Source organism: Amphichorda felina (assembly GCF_050947745.1).
Source record: "Amphichorda felina strain 45539 chromosome Unknown scaffold_7, whole genome shotgun sequence".
Classification (NCBI taxonomy): domain Eukaryota; kingdom Fungi; phylum Ascomycota; class Sordariomycetes; order Hypocreales; family Bionectriaceae; genus Amphichorda; species Amphichorda felina.
In genome coordinates, this window is record NW_028145043.1 from 519,999 (window position 1) to 540,635 (window position 20,637).

At 57.9% G+C, this 20,637-nt stretch overlaps 8 protein-coding genes across 8 annotated transcripts; 4 read left to right on the forward strand and 4 right to left on the reverse strand.

Moving 5' to 3' along the window:
• Positions 1 to 360: 360 nt before the first annotated feature.
• Positions 361 to 1,980, reverse strand: RRD1 (peptidylprolyl isomerase RRD1; the record flags this gene model as incomplete). The annotated part of the gene is made up of 3 exons (XM_083196340.1): positions 361 to 1,108; positions 1,165 to 1,881; positions 1,943 to 1,980. 3 exons carry the CDS (start codon positions 1,978 to 1,980, stop codon positions 361 to 363), a joined length of 1,503 nt encoding a protein of 500 aa, XP_083047548.1.
• A 1,619-nt stretch (positions 1,981 to 3,599) lies between these two features.
• ACO1O0_006965 (uncharacterized protein) lies at positions 3,600 to 4,457 on the forward strand (the record flags this gene model as incomplete). The annotated part of the gene is made up of 1 exon (XM_083196341.1): positions 3,600 to 4,457. The coding sequence occupies one exon, from the start codon at positions 3,600 to 3,602 to the stop codon at positions 4,455 to 4,457; it is 858 nt and encodes a 285-aa protein (XP_083047549.1).
• Positions 4,458 to 5,966: 1,509 nt separating this feature from the next.
• ACO1O0_006966 (uncharacterized protein) lies at positions 5,967 to 9,924 on the forward strand (the record flags this gene model as incomplete). Its single annotated transcript, XM_083196342.1, has 3 exons — positions 5,967 to 9,587; positions 9,644 to 9,769; positions 9,850 to 9,924. The coding sequence occupies 3 exons, from the start codon at positions 5,967 to 5,969 to the stop codon at positions 9,922 to 9,924; spliced, it is 3,822 nt and encodes a 1,273-aa protein (XP_083047550.1).
• A 1,198-nt stretch (positions 9,925 to 11,122) lies between these two features.
• ACO1O0_006967 (uncharacterized protein) lies at positions 11,123 to 12,532 on the forward strand (the record flags this gene model as incomplete). The annotated part of the gene is made up of 2 exons (XM_083196343.1): positions 11,123 to 12,076; positions 12,137 to 12,532. 2 exons carry the CDS (start codon positions 11,123 to 11,125, stop codon positions 12,530 to 12,532), a joined length of 1,350 nt encoding a protein of 449 aa, XP_083047551.1.
• Positions 12,533 to 12,741: 209 nt separating this feature from the next.
• On the reverse strand, positions 12,742 to 13,519 carry ACO1O0_006968 (acyl-CoA N-acyltransferase; the record flags this gene model as incomplete). Its single annotated transcript, XM_083196344.1, has 2 exons — positions 12,742 to 12,995; positions 13,114 to 13,519. The coding sequence occupies 2 exons, from the start codon at positions 13,517 to 13,519 to the stop codon at positions 12,742 to 12,744; spliced, it is 660 nt and encodes a 219-aa protein (XP_083047552.1).
• A 1,284-nt stretch (positions 13,520 to 14,803) lies between these two features.
• Positions 14,804 to 15,335, forward strand: TIM17 (protein transporter TIM17; the record flags this gene model as incomplete). Its single annotated transcript, XM_083196345.1, has 2 exons — positions 14,804 to 14,872; positions 14,940 to 15,335. 2 exons carry the CDS (start codon positions 14,804 to 14,806, stop codon positions 15,333 to 15,335), a joined length of 465 nt encoding a protein of 154 aa, XP_083047553.1.
• Positions 15,336 to 15,887: 552 nt separating this feature from the next.
• ACO1O0_006970 (nucleophile aminohydrolase) lies at positions 15,888 to 17,311 on the reverse strand (the record flags this gene model as incomplete). The annotated part of the gene is made up of 2 exons (XM_083196346.1): positions 15,888 to 17,105; positions 17,174 to 17,311. The coding sequence occupies 2 exons, from the start codon at positions 17,309 to 17,311 to the stop codon at positions 15,888 to 15,890; spliced, it is 1,356 nt and encodes a 451-aa protein (XP_083047554.1).
• A 646-nt stretch (positions 17,312 to 17,957) lies between these two features.
• Positions 17,958 to 20,341, reverse strand: ACO1O0_006971 (bZIP transcription factor; the record flags this gene model as incomplete). The annotated part of the gene is made up of 3 exons (XM_083196347.1): positions 17,958 to 19,373; positions 19,433 to 20,186; positions 20,271 to 20,341. 3 exons carry the CDS (start codon positions 20,339 to 20,341, stop codon positions 17,958 to 17,960), a joined length of 2,241 nt encoding a protein of 746 aa, XP_083047555.1.
• Positions 20,342 to 20,637: the final 296 nt, after the last annotated feature.

Below are 20,637 nucleotides of genomic sequence, written 5' to 3' on the forward strand. Positions count from 1 at the left end.
CCGAGGGGGCCATCTCTCTTAACAAGGACTATATCAGGGTCTACGGTTGCGAGGCTCTTGATTGTTTTGTTTCTTTGCTATTCTTTACCCGTTGATTGGTTAGTTGGATACCCATCGGAGGGCGCTTCGATGAGCAATGTGTTGTGTTCTAAGATATACCCTTGTTGGTCACTCGCTGTAATGTTGTACTTTTGCTGTGCGTTTTTTTATTTCATGTCGGCTCCTTGAAACGAATACAGAATGATTATACGGGTTGCACGTTACTACACTCATGTACCAATCTACTGCTGCGCATGTGACGACGTCTTTAATACGTATATACGTATGACTTGAGTTTTCTTCTTCTTTATATATGTTCAGCTAATCTTTGGCCCAAGGAGCTCTTGTCATAGTGATTTGGGCGCTGGTAGATTCGTCACCCGGGGGCTTGCCAGTCGGATTAGGTGCTTTTGATGACAGTGATCCTAAACTTAGCCCTAGCGGCACTCTCGAATAGGGAATGCCGGGTCCGGAGGGAACACTCGGCATCCTCGCCGCCTGAGCCCAGGGCGCACCCGTTCCCGTCCCAGGAGGCGCTGCCGCAGGAGTAGCAGCAGCAGTAGCCGCTACCGCGGCAGGTTGGTTCACCATGTGCATGCTCTGCGTAGGCTCGGGGGCATCTGGGTCGCGGTCCCAGGAGAAGAGAGACCCAAAGGGAAAGTGCTGGACGACGGGAAACTTGGAGAGCACCTCTGCGTTGAACATCTTGATCATGCCCTTGTTGATCTTACCCCAACCATCGCGGATGCCCGAGATGTCGAAGAGGATAGGCGAGTGCTCCCAGAAGGGGCCCTTCTTGACGTCGTTGATGAAGCCGATGGCCGAGAAGTACATGTTGCTGTGGCGGAAGTCCTCAACAACGGTAGACTTGGTCACATCTGCAGGACGGGGTGCGCCGCGTACAGATCCTTCGATAGGAGTCGGGTCATCGGGGCTGATAGGGCGGGTGAGCTGAGCGGAGCCGAATATATAGGGCATGAAGGAGTGGTCGTCAAGGCCCCAGACTCCATGAGAGCCGGCGGGCTCAAGGGTGTATGTGAGAATGAGCTTTCTGACCACCCTCAAGTATCTGATGGTTGTCAGCAAATCCCGGTAAATCTCAAGGTATGTGGTAGTGATGCTCACGGCTCAAAGACAGACAAGACGATCTCGCGCTCGATCTCCCCGTCTTGGTCGCTTCCGTCCTTGAAAACCCCGAGCTTCCAGAGGCAGCCCAGGAAGGCGAAGAAACTGAGTTCATGGCCGGTGCCGTAATCTAAGCGCTGCGCACTGCCCCATGCCCCCTTTAGGTAATGCGCAACTTCCTCCTTTGCACTTCCATCGCCCACCTTGAGCGTCTCCCCCAGCGGCCCCTCGTCGAGCAGCCCCTCTACCCGGTGCTCCAGGAGCTCAAACCACTTGCGAAAACTCGCATTCCCGAACCTCCTAGGACCGGGGTCGGGCGGCGCCTCATCAATGTAGCTCTCTACTGTGGAAAGAAGCTGCTGCAGAGCCTTGATGGACGGTGTCGTGGGTGCAGGTGACGATGGAGAGGGGAGTTTGAAGACGCGGGGAGCTGTGGAGGGGGGGTTATGGCGGGGTACAAGAGCGTGGTTGAGCTGGAGGAGGAAGACGCCGATATCGCGATAGGCGAGCGACGTGAGGAAGCGCGAGACGTCTGGGCCCTCGTGGATGCGCTTCACGGGGGTGGTGAAGGTATGTGGTGAGCTAGGGTCGAGGAGCGGAAGCTTAGGGACCCCGGGAGCAGTCGGACGTTGCGATGGTGAGGCCATGGCCCAGATGGATGAACCGTGCACCACGGTGCTGGTGTAGGGTTCGTTGGTCGATCGGTATAACTCCCGTCTACAGGATGGAGTGTGTAGGCCCTTTATTATGTGCCTTTGAAAGTTGTGCATGTACCTACAAGTGCTTGGTGACGAGTGCTAGCAGGAATGAGTTCATGTTGGGAACTTTGCTGCGATGATGTGAATTTTAGTCAGCGGCATGGAGGGGCACTTGTCTACACAGACAGAGCAGTGGACGGAGTATTAATAGCGGAGAGAAGGTGAAGGGGCGCAAGTATTCATGTTATGAGAACAATACAATACGAGCAAGATATTACCAAATAATATAGGCACAATAGGTAATAGTACATTACCAGCTAAGTATATAGTTTGAATATCACAGTATATGCACAAGTTCAAATCCAAGCACAATTGGTGCATACCTAATATTTAGACCCTCAGAATTATGCGGTAGGTTTGCTCTGCTCAGCTCCAGTGCTGCCCACCTAACGACGCGTTAAGCTCCCTCATCAACGCGTCCAACATGATCGTTACCAACCGCAACCCGTCGTCGAACTTGGCAGCGAACATGAATCGGCACCACTGATAACTACCCTTTCCATCCGTGTCGAAATAATAAGGGATTTGAGTTCTGCCTGCCTTTCAGCCACATTTCGTCACGTACAGCTCTCTTCAACAGTCGGGCTCTGCGCCATCATGGCACCAGCGACCCGCCGATCAACCCGCACCCAGGCCACTCGTGGCAGTACTACAACGCCGGCACAGAGTAACCCCGTTCCTTCGGAATCAAGCGATGGAGAGCCAGACATCTTTGCCGAGAAGCCACCCAAGCACTACTCCCCGATCAACGATCCCACCCTATATCGAACGTCGCTGCGCAGTGTCCACCAACTGCGCACCACCTTAGTCTATCCGAATGGGGATCTCTCGGCGAAGAGGCTCCTACAGCACTCCGATCGGCCGAAAGTGAAGCGCCAGCGTACGAATCTAAACACGCGTGGGAGAGGCTGGCCAATGGTGGAGAGGAAACGACAAACCCCCCGGGTTCAAGAAATTACAGAGAGGGGTGACCCGTACAGTCTAGATGCCGTAGGCGAGGATGATCAAGACGAAAATGAAGGGAGTGCATACCAAGACGAAGATGGGGAAAGTACGGATCCAGATGACGGAATGATGGTGGTTCTTGAAACGGCGGCTAGCAAGGATAGCACCGGGTTTGTGCCCGATCCCTATAACCCTAGAGACTCTAGAGAGGGAACCTCGTCACCCTTGGTACAGTCGGCAGGGTCGGCAGAATTGTCGCCTCAAACTCAGCCCGGATCGTCCAGTCGCATAGAAAAAGAGAAGTGGGATGATCCTGCTTTTTTCGACCCTCCAGAAGAGCAGGATGTTCCATTGGCCCCAGTCCAAAGTCGCGCTCTTGGCTTTCTTCTGGATTACATGGGAAACCCCCAATGGACCAGAGAAGGCAAAATGTGGCAAACGGAGCTCTGTTCAGGAGAACAACTACCAGGACCAAAATTGAAACGGCTCCGCATGAAAAATAATATGTCGCGAGAAGACCCTGGCCAGGTGCTGTGGTATAAAAAGCACAGTGGCCATGCTAAAGGCTATTATTCCAAGCGCATGCTATGGTACATTTATAGTCTATGGCGTCTCTGCTGTCAGGTCCCTACAGCAGCCAACCCCGAGGAGCAAGCCAATTATCTACGACAAATGGAGACAGTGGTGGCACTTAGACAAACCGTTTACTCCATTGCGGTTTCTGTCCAGGACATGACTACAAGATTTGCAACACTGCGTGCCGATTCGGATCAAGGGCAACAAGGTCTCGCAGAGCGCACTGCTCAAAGTCTGAGGCGCATCATCATCCCATTTCTGTTTCTCGTTCTGAAAGAGATGTTCATTTTGGGGAGCTCGCGATCGAGGGAGGAGAGGCTGGAAAAGGAGGCCGATTCGCTTCCTGGGGAGGGCAAATTTTCGGCATCACTACTACAAACTATGCTTCAAATCACTGGTTGGATCGGCATACTCCACGGTGATGTGATGAAGGAGCTGAGGCAGCCCCCCGAAACGAACGAGAAGGTGGCTATGTTGAGTCGCCTGGCCTTGCCGAAGAAGTACCTCGAACACTTCCAGAGCGATGTCAGAAGTGCTTGGGAGAAACTTAGGGAAGAGGCCAATCATGAGGCAGACGTGCAACTGGCGATTGAGAACGACAATCGTCTCAGACAGCAGAGGGAGGAGAAGAAGCGCCAGCTCCGCGAGCAAGGCGATCGGCAGATGATGCTCCACGAAATGTCTAGAAGGCGGACGGCCAACTCCAGACCTTTGGTGGATCCATCAACATTGCACCAACCTGCGCTGGTGACGCCGAACTCGTCACAAACGCGACATCTATCCCCTGAGGAAGAATACGCCGCCAAGAACGATGGGTGGTACTATCACGAGGATGATCAGCTCCTTACGGCCATCCGGAGAGTCCCACATCCGGATTTTGCAGTGCTTGCCAACGTTCTACGCGGGCGGAGTGCGGAAGATGTGAGGCAGAGGGTGGGAGAGCTCAAAGAGCTGTCGCGGCGGAAGTTTGAGGCGTGGAAAAGGGTTCCACCCCCGTGGTGTACCTCTGGATGAGGCAGCGCGTATGGGCGGCGTTTGATGTATTGAATGCACGGAGTTCAGATACCCCGGATTTGCGTGGTCTATTACCTACCTACAATTCTTAGTACTCCTATCTATCAAGCGGAGTCGGGAAGAGAATTCTGGTCAGCTAGCTAACATAAGTTGATGAACAGAACAGATGTGTCATGACCTATCCCCTGAGGCGATTTGCAAGCGCCAGGATTCCGCTTTACATGATTCCAGCCCGACTCCAATCTTTAGGCGTCGCACTTGGCCTGCTGCCCGTCATTGGGTGCCATTGAACATTGAAAATTCCTACCTGACCCAGGACTACTGCAGGCTCGGACACCAGACGGGACTCACGGGAGGCATTTGTTGTGCCAACGATGTGGTGCCACATCAGCAACCCCGGATCTGGCGTGGGATGTGAGGCGTGGCTCTGCAGTTGCTAACGCATCACGGGCATCACGGGGGTCGATAACGTCCAGGGAGCTCATTCGGTTTGCTGGTCAACGATATGCGTGTAAAGGCCGCTGCACGACAGGGGAAGCTAAGGTTTGAGATGTGACTCCAAGGTGATGCGGTGGTGGTGGAGATTGGAGAACCTCTAGACCGCCTCTCTAGTTATTACCTTGTGAATTTGGGTAGATGGAGGCTGGGCAAGGCGCGCGAAGATTGAAGGCCATCGACTCACCGGCGCGTTTAATAAGGCGTGTCTAATTTAACCTCATGTCATGAGATGATTGAGATCCACGGCGGCAGCGCCACAAGGTCTATAGTGTCAAAAGACGCACGAGCGAGATGATTACCACGAAGCTTGTCTAGCGAGAAATGCACCACGTGAATTAGATGGGATGAAGCATGGCCTTCAGCAAGTTGGTATGCATGATGGATGTCAATTGGAGTCTGTGGGTGGACACTGGACGCTGCCAGATCGGCGCTGCAGCAGCCAGCCAGCTGGCGGTGACGGATGAGGCGTGTGAACTGGCTAGGCCTGCAAGAGGCCCCCCAACCCCTGTAAATCAGTGGGACCTGGACGAACTGCAGGCCTGCGATGTGACGGTAGCACCTGTGGGCCACTGGCAACCCCGGGCTTTTAGGTGGGCTGCTGGCGTTCATCTCTCAACTCGACTCGGCAGCTTTTTTCTTTGGGCATCCCTTTTCCCAATCAATCACCCACCAACGACCCTTTTCTGTTCCCCTCGATCCCAATCCCGAACACGCCAAACTCCTATCCCCCTTGCTTCTCATACATCGTGGGGATCTTGCCTTGTGTTTTTGCTGCTTGTCTGTTTTGTTCTGCTCCTTTCTTGCGACTTTGCTGGAATAGGAGAGAGAGCTTTTGAGCTGTCTGGACAAGGAAAGGTACGTGGCGCGCGGGACGTTGGGCGGCGTTGAAAGTCTATTCACCGAGCTGAGCTGGGCATTGGGCTGCACCCCAACTCCTAGCGGAATCTCATCTGTGCTAGTTGCTGACGGTTTTAATCAATTGTAGATTTGCGGCACCCGATCGATTCCACCATGTCTGATATCGAGAACGTCGACGTCGTCCAACCCGAGGCTGCTGCCGAGGTCCTTGACTCGTCCTCTGACGCTCCCCAGGAGAAGGGGGGGACTCCCACCCCTTCTTCCCCTGACGTGTCTGCTGCCCCCGAGCCGAGTCCTGAAGCCGCTCCCGCGCCCAAGTCTAATGGGCCCACCAAGATCTCGACCACCACCACCACCACCAGGCGGCCGGGAACCACCACGACTAGCACCGTCCGTCGTCCGGCCACCTCGACCACGGCATCTAGGACGGCAGGAAACTCTGCCACCTCGCGCGCTACAGGTGGTCTGAGCAAGCCTCCTACTCGTCCTCCTGGTACCACTACCACCACACGCCGCCCGACAACGGCCACTTCTACCTCGACCCACCGCAGCCGACCCAGTGTTAGTGCCAGCGAGGATGAGAAGAAGTCGACCACATCGACCGCCTCCCGGCGGACGAGCACCCTCCTGTCGAGCCCTTCCAAGCCCGGCGAGAAGCGGACCTCGGCGGGAGCCACCAGCGCCACGTCTGCTGCGCGCAGGCCCACCACCGGCACGAGTACGGTCAGCCCGAGAACGACGACTACCAGGACAAGCACCATCGGTACCACTGGTGCGACGAGAACCACCACGACTCGCACTCCTGGTGCTACCTCCAGCACGGACCCTGCCAGGAAGAGACTCTCCACAGCCGGGACCACGACTGCCACTCGCACCGCGACCCGCCCCGCTGCCTCGGTGGAAGCTGCCAAGGAGATTGAGGAACTTAAGGCTAAGCTGGCCGAGGGTGAATCTGAGATTGAGGTTCTGAAGGCCCAGATCAAGTCCTCTGAGGAGAAGATTGCGGAGCTGAGCGAGCAGCAGACCAAGGAGCCCTCGGGCGGCGACAGCGAAGAGGCCATTTCCAGTGCCAAGGCCGAGCATGAGGCTGCTGTGGCCGCTCTTGAGGCCCAGGTCTCCGAGGCCACGTCGAAACTGGAGGCTGCTGAGGCGGAGCTCGAGAAGCAAAAGACGGAGCTGGCCGAGGCCCAGGGCTCCAAGGAGGCCACCGAGGCTGAACTTGAGGCCCTGAAGAAGTCACTTGAGACCATTCAGGCCGAGAACAATGAGAAGGTCCAAGCCAGCGAGGCCGCCCTGGAGCAGGCTCAGTATGAGCATACCGCCAAGATTGAGGAGCTCCAGACCTCTCTGGCTGAGCAGCATAAGTCGGCCATTGAGGCACTCGAGGCCAAACACAAGGAGGAGCTGGAGCAGGGCCAGACCGATGCCTCGTCCCAGGAGACGGCCGTTGCTGATCTCAAGGCAAGCCATGAGGCTGCTGTAGCCGAACTGCAGAAGAAGGTCGACGAGCTTACGGCTTCCCAGGCCGCTCTGGAGGCTGCCAACGAGGAGAAAGCCAAGTCCGAGGAGGACGCACACACAGCCAAGGTCACCACTCTGGAGGGTGAGATTGCTGAGCTTAAGGTCAAGGTGGAGGCTGCCGATGCCGCCGCCGCCGCCGCCAAGGCTGAGATCGATACCGGTAGCGGAGAAGTCAGCGAGCTGCAGGCCAGCTTGAGCGAGAAGGAGAGCGAGTTGGCCGCTGCAAAGGACGAGCTCGCCAAGGTCAAGGAGGATATCTCGGCCCTGCAGGCCAAGGTCGAGGAAGCCCACGGTGCCCTTACAGGCAAGGATGAGGAAATCACAAAGCTCAAGGAGATCCACGACGAGCGCATGAGGTCGATCACCCAGGACTACGAGAACGAAATCGAAGCCCTGCGTGGGGATGCTTTCTTCAAGCGCAAGTTCGAGGAGCTCGAGCACACTCACACTGAGCTCCAGACGTCGTCTGAGGAGGCTGCCAAGAGCCACGTCAGCGCTCTTGCTGCTGCTAAAGAGGAGCATGCGAACGCTGTTGCCGCCCTCGAGGCCAAGGAAGCCGAATACCAGAAGAACCTCGACGCCTTGCATGCCAGCCATGCCGAGGAGCTGGAGTCGGCCAAGACTGGTGCCTCGGCAGACAAGGACTCTCACCTCGCAGAGATTGAGTCTCTCAAGGCCAGCCATTCCGAACAGCTGGAGGTGCTGAAGAGCGAGGGCGAATCTACCCTGTCTAAGGAGCTTGAGGCTCTCAAGGTCTCACACGCCGAGATTGTGCAGGCTTTGCAGAAGGAGAGCGCCGCTGAGAAGGAGAAGCTTCTGGGTGACCACCAGGCTGAGCTGTCCTCGGCCAAGGAGGCTGGCGACAGCGCCCACGCTGAGGAACTTGAGAAGCTCAAGGTTGAACTTACGGCAAGCAAAGAGGCCGGTGATACCGCCTATGCTGAGGAGCTTCAGAAGCTCAAGACGGAACTCGCTGCGAGCAAGGAGGCCGGCGATAGCGCCCATACCGAGGAACTAGAGAAGCTTAAGGCTGAGCTTACCGCCAGCAAGGAGGCTAGCGACAGTGCTCACGCCGAGGAACTGGAGAAGCTTAAGGCAGAACTCACCGCAATCAAGGAGGCCGGTGACAGCGCCCACGCTGAGGAGCTGGAGAAGCTGAAGGCGGAGCTTACCACGAACAAGGAGGCTAGCGACAGCGCCCATGCTGAAGAACTCGAGAAGCTCAAGACAGAGCTTACCTCGGCTAAGGAGGCTGGCGATAGCGCTCATGCTGAGGAACTGGAGAAGCTTCGAGCAGAACTAGTCTCGAGCAAGGAGGCTAGCGACAGCGCTCATACCGCCGAACTCGAGAAGCTCAAGGCGGAGCTATCCTCGGCCAAGGAGGCTGGTGACAGCGCTCACAATGCTGAGCTGGCGCTCCTCCAGGAGCAACTAGAGGCAGCCAAGGCTGAGATTGAGAATGTCAAGGCTAGCAACGAACTTGCTATCGAGACGGCGCGGCTAGAACAGGATGAGAAGCACGCCAACGAGGTCGAGAAGCTCATCAACATGAACGCCGAGTCCATGGACCGGCTCAAGACGGACAGCGCTGATGCCAGGAAGGAGCTTGAAGAGCTGTCGGCTGCGCACACTAAGGCCATCGACGACATGATGACCGACTACCGCAACAGCAACATCTCGCTCGAGGAGAAACTCGCGGAGTCGACGTCAGCCAAGGGCGCGCTTGCTGAGCAGCTGAAGGCGGTCCAGGAAGCTCTCGACAACTCGCAGGCCGAGATCCAGAGCCTTAGCCAGCAGCTGGCTCAAGAGAAGATGGAGCGCATGACTGCCCTCGCCGAACTCGACGCTGCCAAGAACGTCAAGCCCGACACATCTGAGTCCGATGCGCTCAAGGAACAGCTCTCCGCCAAGGAGGCAGACTTCAAGGCCAAGGAGGAGGATCTGGCGGCGGCCAAGGCCGAACTGGCTACGTCGCAGGAGAAGTACTCGGATATCCAGGGAGACCTGGAGCTCACCAAGAAGGACCTGGAGGCGTACAAGGCTGAATGGGAGGCCAAGACCAAGACGGCGCAGGCCGACTACCAGGACCTCAACGAGAGCATGACGACACTGGTGGAGGATGCCAACAAGAGGGCCAGGGACCTTGAGGCCCAGCTTGATGAGTCGTCCAAGAAGGTTGATGACTTTGAGAAGAAGGTGGAAGAGCTCCAGCTACAGCTCAAGGTCAAGGATGCCGAGATTGCAGAGGCTAAGGTAGACTATTTCTTACCCCCCTCCAAGCACAGGTTCATGGCTAACCAATGTCGCAGGCGAACGCCGCCCCTATCAAGCCCAAGGGCCTGGCCGACAGCAGATACGCCAATGCCGAGGGCGACGACGCCGAGTCGGCAGAAGGTGAGGACGAAGAAGACCATGACTCTGTAGCATTGGCCTTGGTGCGAGAGCCCCTTTGCTTCATGCCAGCTAGTGCGCGTTATCATTACGAGGATGGAGGCTAACATGAGAGTGTCTGCAGCTAAGTAAGGCTCGCGTCACGGCGAAGCAAATGGATACCCTCGACCGCGAGATGAGGGATCGAAACTTGCAGTAAGTGTCATATTTTTGAGGAGATGCCATGTCTACAGAGGTGCTAATTCGGTCTAGACTCCTAAACTCGATTACGGATATAAGGCAGTCGTAATAGGCTAGGTCCTTCGGGCCCTATTGTAGTTATATCTTTTGAGCGAATCCCGGGGAGCTTGCTCTATCCCAACTCCCCGGGGGGAAGCTCTGCTTTGCGCCGGCATATGACCCGCCGGTGGGAAGATCTTGTAGCTATCTTGAAACTTTCTAGTATCAGAGGAGGACAGTCGTTGTCTTTTGTATGGAAGAGTGATGGATATGTGTGTATGGGTTGCTGCTATTTGGAGAATTGACGATACCCCTTGACTACTTGGTGTTTTTGTTTCGAAGTTTAACAGTGGGAAGACGGTGTTGGTACTCCGTAGAAATACTGTATCCGTGCACTTGTATCCGTGCACTTGAGTCTCATCAGCGTGGGGCATGACAGTGGAGGTTTTCGGAGTCGAGCATTCACGACCTAATGGCCGACCAGCCTGTGCTACATTACGTCGTAGTAGAAGTATCGGTCTCGTAGGGAGAAACCGGCGAGTTCGGGGACGGACAGGGACGGAGCAACGTTCCCAGGAGTCCAGAGCCTCCAGGGACCCGAAGGCCTGGCTGGGCCCTGAATTGCCTGCAGGACCTGGCGCACCAGACTCGGTACTCGATGACGATGACTCAGCACATGTCGTGAACACAGCGAATCTGGTCGGCGGAAATCAGCAGAGTGGCGCCGAAGTGGGCCCTTCGGGAGGAAGTGGGTGCTGAGGGCGGCGCATCCACTCTACAAATGACGTCGGGGGTTTCTTTTTTTGCAAGTTTTCAGGATGCAGTTGCCACTGCCACACTGCAGCCTTGATGGGCCTGCGTTGCCTGACAAGTTCGATGATCGCAGGCTTCCGGAGACTTCTGTCTCAGGCCTAGAGGCGTGGACGTCATCTTAATCCGTGGCCTCCGGTTTAACTCTTCTTCCGTATCATTCCACCGCGCGACTGATAAGTCGGAATTGAATCCCGTTTCCTTCATTTTGAACTACGGAGTCCGGATAGGGAACAGCTCCCGGGTCCATCAAACATCGCCTCCCTCGCCCCCATCATGCCACTCGCACTACCCTCGTAAACTCATAATCTTCACTTCCCAGCATCCACGACAACTCTCGCCGTCTGTATCGCTGCTCACGCCTCAAGATGCCAGAGGTTCGCCGTGCCAGCAACCTCAAGGTTCAGTCCGATTCAGTCCTCCCCGGCGACGCTGAAACCGGCAGCGACCATCAAGCTCCTCCTCCACCACGGCCTCTTCAGCAGTCGCAAACCCAGTCGGCCGACCATATCCCCATAACGAATCCCGTGTCGCCGCCCGTCCTGGGCAGCGGTGTACACCCCCATTGGAGCAACGGCGAAGCGACCACCAGCCGTACTCCCGTCGCCGCCAACGACAGCAACAATGCCGACTCACCCACCTCCGCCAACGGCCGCCGCCGTAGTAGCCTCTTCCCTCCCATCATCACAGCCGATCCGGCGCCCCGGCAAAGTCTGTCCTACGCACAGAGACCCGTCGCCGATGCCTACTACGACTCGCGAGCAGGCACGCGGCACGAGTGGAAGAGGCGAGCGAGGACCCTGGAGGAGTACTACGAGGATAACCCGGAACTGCTGCCCCAGCTGCCCTTTACGTGGCACCACGGATCCAGGCGCTGGCGGCTGTGGTTCTTTGCCTTCATCGTCTTCGTCGACGCCTCCGCCATCCCCATTGCTCTTTACTACGGCATGAAGTACGCGGGCCATGTCGAGGAGTGGATCATATTTGCCGTGGTGACGACCATATGGGGAGGGCCGACGTACCTCGAGTTCGCCATACGGACACTAAGATTATTGAAGAAGGAGCATTTCTACCGGCCCCTAGGCACCACCAGCCGGTGGTGCGCAGACATGTCCACCTGGGCGTTCTGTCTGGCCATCTTTGTCCTGACCGCGCTCTTCATCATCGGCAGCGCGCCTCATGATACGTGGCTGAGGGTGGTGTCAATGGCGGCGCCGTCGATTCTGTGGACATTGGGGGGCGTCCTGCTTGCCATCACACTCCTCCATCGGTACAAGATTCGCGCGCCTTTCCGCATCAGCTCGACTGCCAAGGGTGAACCGGTGAGATAGCCCCTTTTCCCCTCTCAGGATTTATCCATGCTAACGAGAAGGTTGGTTTAGGTCTACCCAGGAGTTTACTACTTCATTGAGGACGCCCTTGCCGTCAACGCTCGATGCGGGAGGCCATATCGCGAGGCGCTTGCCGCACGGTATAAGGCGAGCCCGCGGTTTCGCGAGATGCTCTACGAGCAATCTCTCTTCTGGTCCATCCCGGCGCTTATTCTGGCCCTCATCCTGACCATCATCGCTGTCATCCCGTGGGTTCCGGAGAACTGGTCCTACGGCGTCTGCTGGGTAGCCCCGTTCGTCTGGGCTTTTATCTGGGGCATCATCACCATCCGGTGGTGCAAGGCCAGAATGGTCAGGGAGAGGCTAGAATGGGAGGCTGGTGAGGTCCCTGGAAAGAACCTGTCATCAGCAAGTCCCGCTGCCTCTCCTGTGCAATCTCCAGTGTAGCGGGCAGTTGCTTTTTATTTCTGGTTTATGGGGTTCTGGCTGGACAAGATAAAATTGGGTACACGAATGGCTAACGATATCACACCTGCGGCGTTTTTACAATACAATGTATTTATATCTAGCGAGCATTGGCGATTAAACTGGTCGTCTATGCACGGCGAGTGTAATATATCTCTTTCTACCAACCAGATCTACCGCGGAACAGCAACTCACTGCGACCCGGGAGCCGGACGCAGCATCAACGTGGTAGGGTGGTCCTTAGGCCCGCCCCACGGAGACAAATCGGTATAAAGCGTCTCTATCTCCTTAAACCCGCGCTTTTCATACAAAAGCTTGCCATCTGGAGATGCCTCGAGGTACGAGTCCAGGCCGAGTCGATCCGCCTCGTCGGCACCCCACTTGAGCAGCATAGAGGCGGCGCCACGGCGCTGGTGCTTGGGGTCCGTGTGGAGGAGCTTCAGATCTGGAGGAACAAGGTCAGCCAATTCACTTACACCAAGTACTTATTAACTCCCACACCACGCCCGGGGTACGAAAGAGTCGGCCGTCCGCTTAGGGAAGCCCCTTATGGATAGACATACAGACATAGGGCTTCTTCCCCGCAAACAAGGCGTTGCGGCGCTCCGCCATGCTGCCCATGAACAACGCGCAGGCCTCGGGGTTGGTACCCGGCCCCCACTTCCTGGGAGGGGCGGGCGGTGGCGGCGTCTCCCAGATGTACCACATGGAGAAGGCGACCATGGAGTCCTCGTCCGGGTCGGCGCGCTCCTCGATGTCCGTGTCGATGACCTTGGTCCAGCGGCACGTCGGGTCGGTGCGGAGGACCTCGGCGAGCTCGACGGCGCGCGGATGGTCGCCGCCAGTGGTGGCAGGAAAGGGGCCCGGGAAGAGGATGTCGTTGGCCGGGTTGGGGCCGTAGGCAATGTCCCCGATGGCGACGGCGCGGTTGGCGTCAGCGGCGGTGGCCGGGACGACTTTGAGGACCATGGTGAAGGGCGAGATGAGTGAGATGGATGTGACTTGTTGTTAGACCGAGAGTTGTTGGGCTGGGTGAATGAGAGGGGTAGAGCCAGAGGTCCTGGCAGGTATCTATTGATATAAATGAATCTACAGTTTCTGGGACCTTCTTCTCGCCGAACGACGTGTGCATTAGCCCCCATGAAGAGGGGGAGGGGTTCACGTGGAACCTGCCCAAGGGGATACTAATACGATAGTACGGTGGGTGGATGAGGTTCATAAGACCCGGCGAGCCGTTTGGGGAAAGTCGGAAGGGGGGGCGGGTCTGGAACCAGTTCGCTCCCTGGCATGGCTGCTTACCCTACATGGGGCTCAAACTTAAGGGTTCTGGTGGGATCGGACTATGGTCTACATGGGAATCCACGGTTTACTATTCAAAAAGGGGGTTGCTACTGGGAATGAAAGACGATCTGTCTACCCACAGCCTAGTTCTAGACAATGGTGATGCTGATGGGATAAATTGTACGAACATATAGGTATATATGTAGTAGTAGTAGTAGTATTTATATGTGGTACGAACCTTAACTTCGACTCTAATATCGATTCCTACGAGTATTATTAGATCGTACAGCACTCACCAAACCCCAGGTACAAAAATATCTACCCAATCTACCACCTACTCACGCCCATTGTTAAACTTTTCTTAAAAAGCAATTAATGTGATTCTAGTAGTACTCAATACATCTCTAGCGTCTAGACATTGCCACATCCAGTAGTGACTAAGGATGCTGCTCTGGGTTTCGCTTCGGGCCAACGGCCCGTCTAGCAAAGCTGATTGAGAAAACTCCTCAGAGGCCGGTTCGCAGAAATCAACAGCCAACAAAGTCGAATATATCCAGGCCATCTCCTACTTTCAAGTTTCAATTTGACATGCACCTATATGCAGAAGATGGGAATGCCGAGTTCGACTCATTCACATTATCTCGACGGCCGATTACATAAGCAGAGTTGGAGGCCCGCTGCCTGTGATTGGCCCATCGGGTCTAGCCAACGGCCACTGGCCAGCGCCGGCGCAGATCGGCGTCTCCTGGTCTTGGAATCGCAGCGCGCCTGAAAATATTTCCAACACCTTCCAGCTTGTCACCCCCCATCGCCGAACCGGCCATCCACGACACCCACGAACTGCGACCGCGACCACCGCCTCAAGACTCCCAGTCCATTGCAATCCGGCCATCTCCCCCGTCATCTACGAGCGACCACGACCCAGACCGCAGCCACCGCGCCGAGTCCCCCAACCCAGCCAAACCGTCAGCCATGGATCACGGACGCGACCCTTGCCCCTGGGTCATTCTCAATGACTTCGGCGGTGCCTTCTGCATGGGCGTACGTCACCCTCATACCCCCGGCTCTCTACCCGCTACTCCCGGCTAACGTGAGACTTGTTTGACAGGCCATCGGCGGCACCATCTGGCACGGCATCAAGGGCTTCCGCAACTCGCCCTACGGTGAGCGCCGCATTGGCGCCATCACGGCCGTCAAGATGCGCGCCCCCGTGCTGGGCGGCAACTTTGGTGTTTGGGGCGGCCTCTTCAGCTCCTTCGACTGCGCCGTCAAGGGCGTCCGCCAGAAGGAGGACCCCTGGAATGCCATCATCGCGGGCGCCTTCACCGGCGGCGCCCTCGCCGTCCGCGGCGGCTACAAGGCCATCCGCAACGGCGCCATCGGCTGCGCCGTTCTGCTCGCCGTCATCGAGGGCGTGGGCATCGGCATGGGCAAGATGTTTGCCGGCACCACCAAGCTCGAGGCGCCCCAGCCCCCGCCCAGCATGGAGAAGGCGGCCATGTGAGGACGCTGTGCGTGACGGCTAGGAAAACACAAAATGAAGAAACAGAACGGAATTCCCGGACGGAACCCGAACGACGATATAATTGGGCGGATAATCTCTCCCCTCTCTACCCGAAAGCTCTTTATTCCCCTTGCCTTCCATTCCTCCGTGGCGAGGGACCAGGCAGGCACTGTATTATCACACGGTCGGCGTATGGGCCGCCGTTTATCGCATCGCATCGGCGTTCTATGTATTATAGATTTGGAGGGGTTGGTTGGCGGAAAACGATGGTGGGAAGGTGGCCCTCTCTCCGGGAGACTGGGCTGATATCCCTGGTGCCGCAGAATCTAGACGTTTTGCTGCATGTATGCTGGCTTTTGCGTGTTTGGAGGAGTAGGGAGGAGGATCTTTGGATGTTACGATGCTCTCTGTACAGTACTACTACTACTACTACCCACAAGGGTCCGAGGGCGACACGGCATGTCCCGGCCCCAGATGCAGCACCGGCGCAATATGCACAAAACCTTTCCTTGATCCGCCTCTCTCCCTTTTCCCTCTCCTCTCTGTGTCTACTTATACTAATGCACCATCTATGCTCTTGTCCGGCCCGCCATTCGTCCATATGCTCATGACGGGCTCGCCCTCGTCATCTATCCACGCCCGGAACATCCCTCCACAGTTGTAGTCCATGATAACCTCGGACCTCGCATCGACGACCCGCCCCTCGGCATCCCGCACAACGACGCTCTCGATGCCAATCATGCCGCCCTCGCCCTCGCCTGTCCTCCCCCAGCGGTCACCCGCGCTGCGCTGGAGCTCGCCGTCGGGACCGGTGACGTGCGTGAGGGCCAGGGACGTGGGCTCGGGCTTCCAGCGCGCCATGGCCGCCACGGTATGCACGGCCGCGATGCGGAGGAAGGAGTCGCCGTTACCCGTCCCGGAGACGCCCATGGATCTCGTCGTCGTGGTCGTCCTGGAGCCGAGCGGCGAGTAGAGGTACGGCGTCGGGAGACAATCGGCGAGGACGCCCCTGAGCGGCTCCGTGAGAGTGACCAGCGGCGCGCTCGACGCCGATACAGCCGCCCTGACCCTGCCCCAGAACCCTCTCCCCGTGGGGTCACCCTCCTCCGTCCACTCCTCAGCCCAGAACCCAGCTCCCGGGACAGGCGTATCGCCGACCCTGCCCGTCAGTTTGTTGGTCATCCCGCCCGTGCTCGTCGCCACGCAGATGACGCCCTCCGCATCCATGGCCACGGCGCCGCACGTCCCCTGCGGGAGGTACTCGTCCGCGGCCCACGAGCACACCCCCTCGCCGCGCGCCTCGCGGCCCAGCGCCCGCACGTGCTCGTCCCACCGCCGCTGCGTGAAGAAGTATCCTGGGTCGACCATGTCCAGCCCGTACATGCCCGCCAGCTGCTCCGCGGCGTCGCCCCAGATCTGGGTGTGGCCCTGCGCGGACGGGACGTCGAGCGGGGAGCCCCCTGCCGCCCCCGCAGACGCGTAAGATGAAGATGAGGCGGATAAGTCGGCGTTGCCGTGCTCGAGGATGCGCCGTGCCAGGAGGATGGGGTTGCGTACGCGGCGCAGGCCCATGACGCCGACGGCGCGCTTGGCGGCGCCGCGGGAGACCATGACGGAGGCCTCGAGCTGGTTGATGCCGTCGCGGGTGAAGACGGCGCCGCGGGCGCTGTTGAAGAGGGGGTTGTCCTCGAGCTGGGCGACGGCGTGGGTCGCGATGGCGAGGGCCGACGGCGACTTGGCGCCCGTCATGAAGGCATTTGTGGCGGAGATCTGTGGGCGAGTTGGTCAGGACTTGATGGGTTAGGGGGGTTCGATTGGGAGGGAAAGGGGAGACGGACGATGGTGAGGAGGGCGGTGCGGTAGGCTTGGTACGTCTCGGGGGGATAAGTTGGCTGGATGTTGCCTGCTCCGCCGTGGATGACGAGGCGAGGCTTGAGCTTGGGAGCGGATGAGGGCGGTTGCTTCTCGTACTCCATGATGTGTGGATGAATGTGGGTGATCCCTGATGGAGGGGAATGAGCAGTTTACGAGATTAGATGAAACACGATGAGTGCTATTGCAGGTGGTTACTGCGAAGTACGTACGAGATAAGCAGCTCTGAAGGTTGAGACACCGATACTCGGTGTGACATGCTGCCCCGCCAAACCCCAGATGTCACCGACTTCCTATCTCGGTTTCTTCTACAGTCTGCTCGAGGAATGTCTTGCTGGTCTTGGAAAAAAAAGACCTTTTGAGACATACATACAGTTGGGGAATATCTGGGGTAGCAGTACGTAGTAGTTGTCAAAAGACGGATGAGATGAGTCAGTCTCTCCCAGATGAAAAAGATAATGGCAGGTAATAGTCATGTTTTTATTTGTATTTGTCAATGTCGCTCAGTAGGAGCATGCCAATATAATAATCTATGCCAAACCGATCCAAATATGCAAACCATCCGGGTATCGTGGGACAACCCTTGTCCCGACCGGCCGAGAAGTTAATACTACTATTCCAACCCCAAACAACAAGACTGTTGTGTAAAAACGCCGATGCCCCTGTCGCAACCCAAAAATCATCCAATCATGCCCTTATTACATGTAGGTAGAATATACAATGACCCTATGAGCCTAGGCAATGTCCACATTACTCACGTGGGGAGAGGCCCGTCGCAATCCTAACGGCCCTGTCCACGTCCTTGGGCCGGAGGCCGGGCGTCTTGCCCAGGCACACCGACCTCTTCATTATCTCGTCCATCAGCACGCTCACGTTGAGCGTAGTCTTGACCCGGAGTGGCGCCTGTGATACCCAGGACCCGGAGGGTACCGCGGGGTAAAGGAACGAGTTCAGCGCGCTCGTGTCGGCAGCAGTCACCGCTGGACCGTCCGCGAACATGGCCACGATGGTGTCCGCCGTCGAGGTGGCCCCGGCAGTCTGGCCGGGCTGGGAGAACCACATGTTCGAGACGGGGGTATGGCTCATCCCAGGCAGCTGCTGTATCTGGCTCGCCGCCTGGCTGCACGACACCGGCGGCGCGCTCGTGGGAACGGCGCGGGTCTCGACGGACCCGCCAAACTCACGGGGGTCGAACTCGACCTCGACGAACTCGGCCGTCCCGGGGACGTGAATTCCGCGCTCGAGGAGGTACTCGCCGACTGCCTCCGAGTCTATGAAGGCATCCCCGTCGTACCCCGGGAACTGCGTGATGCGCTTGTTGTATCTGTGGCTGTGCGGGAACACGTCCTCCCAGTTATCCATGGGCGCCTGGCTCACGGCACGAATCTGCTCGTTGAGGCGGTTGATGATGGCCTCGCGCGTCTCGTACAGCAGGCAGAAGCCAAACACAGCGCCGAACCTCTCCAGGGGCGGGGCGGACATCGAGGCCAGGGTCAGGCCGCGCTTGAGAGTCTCTAGATGGAGCCGGCGGCCAAAGGTTGGCGGCGGCCGGGTGTAGGCCACAGAGCTCTGCGCCCCGGGGCCCATGAAGGACTGGTGTATCGGTGGCTGCTCCACCCACCCGCCGGGTGCCTGGGGGTCGGGTGCGTAGGACGGGAAGCTGGCGTTCTCGGGGGTGGCCTGGGCGATGATCTCGTAGGACATGGACTCGGGGGGATAGAAGCTGGTCGACGAGGAGGCGAAGCTGTTGGGGACACCCTGGACCGAGGGCCTGGCCTGTGCCGCCGAGGGGAGCGGGGTGTACCGATCGCTCGACGTGCTGCTGGCAGTCTGCAGGGTCTGCCGCCTGTGCTGGCGCTGGGCAGAGGCCTTTTCGCGGCCGGCTGTCGAGGAAGGGGCGCTGTGCTCGTCGCTCTCCCGGCGTCCCTGGCGGCCGACGGTGGAGGGAGCGTACTTTAGACTGAGGTCGTGAAAGCGCTGCAGGAACTCTGGGTTGGCGTGGGAGGTGCCCTGCGTCTGCAGGAGGCCGAGGAAGCCAGAGAACTCCTGGGTGATGACATTATTGTCTTCCTGGAGCTTCTTGACCTTTTCCTCCAGGTCTGTGATGGCCTGGTCCTTGCGGTTCCTGTACGCACGCTGGGCTTCGCGGATCTGCTTGCGGCGGCGCTGGGAGAATATGTTAGCGTCTGGGATACCATCACCGCTCGGCAAAATGCTGCACTCACCTCGTTGGGGGTCTCCCCCACGCCGGTCAGCCTCGGCCGACCGCGCTGGGGTTTGGCCTTCTTGGCCGGCTCTTCCTTGATCTGCTCCTTGCTTTCATCCTCCGTCTCCCCCCTGGACCGCTTCTTAGATCTCGTGGGGGATCCTGTATCTTGGGCTGATGACCTGACTGGCCCACCAGCTGTTGTTGTGAAGATGGAAGCCGGATTATGCTCCTGCTTGGGGCTTATACTGGGGCCCTTGATGCGGATAGGTGATCCCGAGGTGCGGCGGCCAGCGGACGGTCCATGGTGATGGACCGCCGGGTTCGGGTATGACGTTGTCGGGCCACTGGACAGGGGACTCGAGGAGCCGCGGACTCCGGGTCTTGCGCGGTTGAGGACATCTTGGTCATCCTGAGGGAGAAGGAGCTGGTGATAGGCGGCCGCCGAGGGAGCCTGGGTGACGGCTGGGGCGGAGACTTGGAAATTGATGGCCCCAGGGTCGGAGATGGGCCACTGCGGGTGGTGGTGAGAGCGTTGGAGCGGAGGCTGTGTGGTGGGCAGGAAGCCGAATTGCCCAAAGGGATGGGTGTAGGGACCAGGGCCGTAGGAGGCGGAGGCGGAGGCGGAGGCGAATGAGTGGTGCTGGTGAAGGTTGTGATATGACGGCTGGTGGGATTGCGGATGCTGTTGATGCTGTTGATGCTGTTGGCGCGAAGTTGGCGCCGGAGTTGAGTGGGCAGCTGAAATGGATGCAATGGCTGAGGGATCCCCACTGTGGCGGTGGTGTAAGTGGTGGTGGTGGGGCTGGTGATGGGCCTGGTGCTGTTGCTGGTGGCGTGGCCAATCAGCTGGCAACCCCAGTGCGTGGGCGCTGGTGGGGGTGGTGCTGTTGGTGCCGTTGCTGGTGTCGTAATTGTCGTTGGGCATTTCGCCTGGGCAGCCAGCAGGCAAAGAGAATAATTCCCCGAGGACCCTGCCGGTCGTGTGGCCTTGCACTTGTCGTTGATCTCGTTGACCTCCCTCTTCCAGCGCTCCCAGCACTCCCCGCCCTGGTCTTGTTGTGGACGCGCGCAACACTCGGCAAGATGTCTCTGCCCCTGATCTGCGTGCAAACAATAGAGATCTGTGTCCCAGATATCTGACAAGGCGATGTTGATGAGCGGAGGGCCATTATTCCATGTCCTCTTCGTCGCTGCAAGGAAGCAGTTGCTTGCTGTTGACAG